Source organism: Rhinopithecus bieti, unplaced genomic scaffold (assembly GCF_001698545.2).
Source record: "Rhinopithecus bieti isolate Rb0 unplaced genomic scaffold, ASM169854v2 scaffold_32535, whole genome shotgun sequence".
Lineage (NCBI taxonomy): Eukaryota > Metazoa > Chordata > Mammalia > Primates > Cercopithecidae > Rhinopithecus > Rhinopithecus bieti.
The window spans coordinates 5,138-10,843 of NW_016813754.1; the positions used below are offsets into that span (position 1 = coordinate 5,138).

The 5,706-nt window shown below is 39.2% G+C and overlaps 1 protein-coding gene across 1 annotated transcript; it reads left to right on the top strand.

Moving 5' to 3' along the window:
- Positions 1–1,191: 1,191 nt before the first annotated feature.
- On the top strand, positions 1,192–5,701 carry PAGE3 (PAGE family member 3; the record flags this gene model as incomplete). The annotated part of the gene is made up of 4 exons (XM_017848945.1): positions 1,192–1,278; positions 1,913–2,004; positions 2,454–2,562; positions 5,652–5,701. Coding segments are annotated over exons 2-4 (243 nt in total), but the record flags the coding sequence as incomplete, so codon positions are not given.
- Positions 5,702–5,706: the final 5 nt, after the last annotated feature.

Consider the following 5,706-nt stretch of genomic DNA (forward strand, 5'->3'; position numbering starts at 1 on the left):
TTGGCCGTCCTCCTTTCTTTTCCTCTTTTCCTAAGAGAGCTACGTTATATATATATATATATATATAAAATTGTGTGAAAAATTGATTCACACAACTATGAAGGCTGAGTCCCACAGTCTGTCATTTACAAGCAAGAAGGAGACCAGAAACCAGTGATGTACTTCAATCCAGATCCAAAGGCCTGAGAACTAGGGAAGCAGATGGTGTAAATCCCAGTTTGAGGGCAGGAGATGTGGACTGAACATAAATATATGTGTGTAAACATGTATGCTTGTACGTGTGTGTGTACACTATGTGTATATCCTAAATGCAGTTCTGATAGTTTCTATTTTATTTTATTGTGTTTCTTTAAAATGCTGTTCTTGCTCATTACATTCAAGATGTAAATTACATTTCATCAACAACTATGTATTTTGTGGTAACCCTAGTGGCCCATATCAAATATGTCCTTTTTGTCTAAAAAACAATGCATCTTTAAAGGTTCACATTAAACTTCAGATAAAGTGTTTGTTTTTCAAAAGACAAGAGTTAATTCATACAAACTGGACCTCAGGAAAAAGGATCAACAGGTACAGGTGCCCTCTTGTTCATTTGCCATCCTGTGTAAGGCTGTTCTTGGGCTGGGGCTGGGGTGCAGTTAAATGTCATGTATTTATGATCCATCTTCCCTCTATTTATGAGGGAAGTATGAGAGCTGTATTGGGTATGATAGTTAATTTGACCTCGAGCCTCAAGGACCCTTACTTAAGACGTCAAAAAGTTTAGGAAGGAAAAATAAAAGAGCTGTGCAAGCCCCTTTCAATACTCAAGAAACCTTGTGGCTCCCAGTCAACAGAGGCAGAAAAGCCTCAGCCTACGTAACACAAGCTGTATCCATATGCATGTCCGTTGCTGGGTGTGTCCATTATTGCGCATGTGCCTTGCTGTCTGCTGTCTGCGCTCAGAGCCGTGCCCTGGCAGGTGGTCCTCCTGTCCTCTTCATTCTTTCTCACTAACTGGGACTCAGCTGGTAGGTCCGCAGATCAGTCCTCCTGGGAATTTAGTTGTGAGTGAATGTCAGGGGGCGCCAGCGGGCTTTGGACAGGTCCTGCAGCACAGAAGCCACAGTCCGTGGCTTCTGAGGGAAAAGGGCCTCGCGGTGGACGTCCGGCTCCTCCCAGGTCACGACGCCACATGGGCCTTTGTCGTCGTGGCTGGGCTAGGAAGAGGGAGGAAGGTCGGCCAAAGAGGGGAGGAATCACGTGAAGATGGGGAGAGTGCTGGGCGTGCTGTTGGAGGTATCTGAGTGCCGAAAAGCCGGGAACTCTCTGAGGGAGGGCAGATTCCCCACTTCTCACCTGGGCAGTGGCAGGGCGAGGTGGGCAGTAAGGAAGGGGCCTGGAAACTAGGAACACTGCCGGCTGATAACCACGGCCCCGAGGTCTGCAGAGTGCCCCACGGCGGTAGAGAGTGAGGAGCACGCCCTTCACTCTGCTTTGCAACTTCACACCTCTGCCAATGACATCTCGGGAAGGAATGGGAGAGGCTGTGGGTTCCAACTTAACTTGATTTTAGGGGGGAAATGGGCCTAGTAAATGAGAGTGAGGCAAAAGCAGTAGTCACTCCGGTTCCAATTCTCCACCTGTATTTTCCTAGATGTCTTCATGATGGAGAGTCTAATTGTGAAACCAAAACTCACAGAGAAGTCCTCTGTCTTGCCATGAGCCTTGTCTGCTACCAGAGCCATAAGATTAATGACTTTGCAAGCAGCCATATTTGGCTAAATTAGATGATACCTGAAAAATTTTGAAAATATCTTAAAATTAAGTCCCAGGGTAATTGTGAGCTTGCATGCTTTCCAATTTAGCCATGGAAGTGGTCAAATGATACACTCTTACGTACATTTTCTGAATCACAGTATGCCACTTTCAGAGTGAAACATGAGTGGACATCAAAGAACAAGATCCAGATCTAGAGAAAGAAGAGATGAGCAAGACTCTAATCATCCAATAGGGGTTGTGGTTGTGAGTATTTTGACATTTGATATTTTCTACTAGAAACTTATTTTTGTTGAACTAATATTGATATATTAATAAGGTTTTCCATGCTTATAAATGGTAATAATTGAATCTCGTGAAGTAAATATAGATTTGGATGTTTGCATTCTAATGTTGCCTGGATGGTTATGTTTTTATATTCCCCAGAAATATTCTCTATGGCTTCCTTCTCCTGCTTATTCATAACACATTGTATACATCCATTCCAGCATGGATTAAAATAGCTTCCCAAGTTTTTAAGGGTAACTCTTTTCTTGTAGTAACTATTAAGAATAAGTATATAGAATTGTGTAGGATAAAAAATGTCTTTAGACTTATTTATGGTAAGATATATTTGTATATTGAGTATATGTATATTATTAACATGCATTATTAATAACAGAGCTTTTTATTTGCACATGCACTCATATTCTTAGGCCCAGGAGCCACCCAGTGATGACCAACTTCAACAACAGGAACCACCAATTGAAAATCAGGATTATACACCTGGTCAAGAGAGAGATGAGGGAGCACTGGAGTTCCAAGGTGAAGGGTGGGAAAGAAAGAATGCCTATGAATGGAGGAGGTGTATGTATATATCATGTATTATGATATGGAAGTAAAAGGAGGGAAAAAGGCAATAGAAAGAGATCTCAAACATTGCCTGAAAATTGGCTGGAAAAGTGAAGAAGGCATAGTTTGCAGCTGGGGGCAGTCCCTTAGTATAATTCATTCGACCTTCAAGACTTACTTGTTATGCTTGCCAGAGTGCTTCATTAGCAAATCCAGGGAAACTATGTTTAATTTTAGTCAGAATTGTATACTATTTCACTAGTTAAATTTGATCTTAGAATATTGTCTGTCCTTTTTAGTAATTATATTAAAAGTTTAAGCAACTTGTGATAGCATATGTAGAGTGCTAAGGTGTTATATATATATATATATAATAGATCACATATATGAATATATATACCATATATATATATCTCATATCCACACTAGTTCACACCTTGGATTAAACTAGCTTGCATCGAGATATAAATCTATATATGATATGTGATATACACATCACATATGTGTTTGGATGAATGGAGGCAAGATGGCGCAGTTCCGGGTTCTTCACCGTCAGCTTTCCCGCGCCCGGGAAAGACACAGGTGGACTGTGCAGGCACAACCCGACCTCCGACAGAGAAAAACCGGAACCCGCCTAGCCACACCCACTGCCCGCCCCGACCCGCCTATGTCCCACCCACTGCCCTTCCACTCCCAGGCCCAGGACATAAAAGCCGCTCCCAGCCGGCGTGCTGCACGCACTTCCTCAGCCCTCACTCCTGTCGTGACTGTAGGAACTCCGCCCAAGAGCTCCACCGGGTGACTCCCCGGCCTCCCCTGCCGGAGACCAACGGACCTCATCCCTCCCCCACTCCTTCTTTCCTGAAGCTGGGGACCAAAATAAATGTGCAGTTTTGCTCCTAGCCTTGTCTACTCGCTGGTCATTTAATACTCGCCCTGGTTTCCTAGAAAGTAAATCAGTTTCCTGGAAAGCAAATCAGTTTCCTGGAAAGCAAATCAATATGTATACCATATATAACACCTTGGGTTAAACTAGCTTGCATAGAAATATAGATCCCATTTGATAAGTAAGAAAACTGAGACTCAGAGATTGTGTCTTACCAAAGGGCACTTCACTGGTGGAGAAATAATTTGTATTTTATTCCAAAGTATGTATTCTTCTTACCATCTAGGTTGCTGTAAGAAAAAGTGAATGATTTTGTGTAAACTGTTTAATACTAAAATGTCTATACTGTGAGATAGCTCAGTACTGGCATAAGAATAGACCCAATTCAGTGGAACAGAATGTGATTCCAGAGAATGACTCAATGAATGATAGCCACTGTTTACTTTGATTGAAATTTGTGTATGGAAGATTTAGTTAATAGCTGAACAATTCAGGATATTGGCATATAGGTAGCTGGTTCAGTATAATTTTTAAGTGGCTTTTAAAAGGTGGTTAAATCCTCTTATGGCTAGAAACATCAAAAGATTAAGTACCTACAATTATCATGAAACAATTAGTTCTTCCAGGTATGGCATTCTTGAGCAAAATATTTACATAGCTCAAGCTGTAGATTATTTTAGCAATTCACTGTTGAAAGAGTCCCAGAATTATGATGACAATAATACCCATTAAATTCTTTCCATTCCACTTCCCATTATTCTTGCTGGAAGTCAATGATTTGGCTGTATTCACAAATAATTTTGCTATTGTTTTAAGAACTTCATTATATATGGAATTCATTTATGGAAAGTAACATATAAGACCTTTGGGCCGAAAAGTAACTTTATTTTAACAAAGTAAGTTTCTTGTTACCTCCACAGGTTATGGGTGTCATGACTATAAAATATGTCATATGCTTACAAATCCATTCAGCTAATTCTTCATAAAATTATATTTTAAATGTAATTTAAATCTTATCCATGGTGTAAATTTCTGATTTCCTGGATAGCTGATGTTTATTCCCCATATTGCGCTATGGTAAAATATAAGGACAGCACATGTTTTGTGCTTTGTTCTTATAATGTCATTTAAAATGGAGGTTTTTGTAATGCAGGAAAACAAATATATGAAGTCCAATCCATCCACAGCCATACCACCCTGAATACACTCAATCTTGTCTGAAGTCCAATCCTAGTTGCTGTTAATGTTGTCAAAACTAACTCTTGTCTTCCTGAACTCCAACACAGTTGTCATTTATTCTTTTTTATTTTAATTTATGTTTTGAAAAAATATAAAATTTACAAAAAAGTTGCAAGACTATTATAATCAGCTCATATGCTTTTCACCTAGATTAACTAACGTTTACAGCTTTGCCACATTGATTTCATACCCACTATTCTCTTATATAGCCATATTCTCTTGGATAACCCCTGTATTTTTATTACATTTGGGGAATTCAACAATGAAAATGCAGTTGTTTAATATATAGCTTATATTCAAATTTCCCCAGTTGTCCCAATAATTTCCCTTATAGATTTTTTTTTTCTGATTCCAAGATCATGCATTACATATAGTTGTCAATCCAATTTAATCTCTTTTAATCTGGACCAGTTCTTCACTCTTTCTTCGTCTTTCAGGACACTGGTATTTTTTAAGAGAATGGACCAGTTGCTTTGCAGAGTGTTCACCAGTATGGGCTGTATTTTTAAATACTTTTTTTTTTCATTCAACATTTATTTTCAGTGACTCATGCCATGCAATATGTAGGTTTTAGGGATGTAAATATAATGAGAGAGATGATTTCAGCCTTGAGCTCATAATCTAGTTAGACAGACTCAAATGAATCACTAATTTGAAATGATAAGTACAATAACGTATACCTACAGAGGGTTCAACTAAGCTGTCTGGGGCAGTTGTGGGAAAAGAAAAGGGTGATAACATTTGGAAAACTTTGTTTTCTTTTTCTGATAAGACTCCTGAAATAATGTTCTTGAAATTCTTATGCATTGCATGTATTACCACACTAGCCTATAGGCTTTTATTTCATAACATTGAGGGAGTGAATATTATCATTCTTTTATTTATATTTTACGTTTTACAACTTAAATTAGTAACCTTTTTTATTTTCACATGCTAGACCTGGCAGCCTATCTCTGGGAACTGACTCGGTCAAAGACTGGGGTGAACGTGGA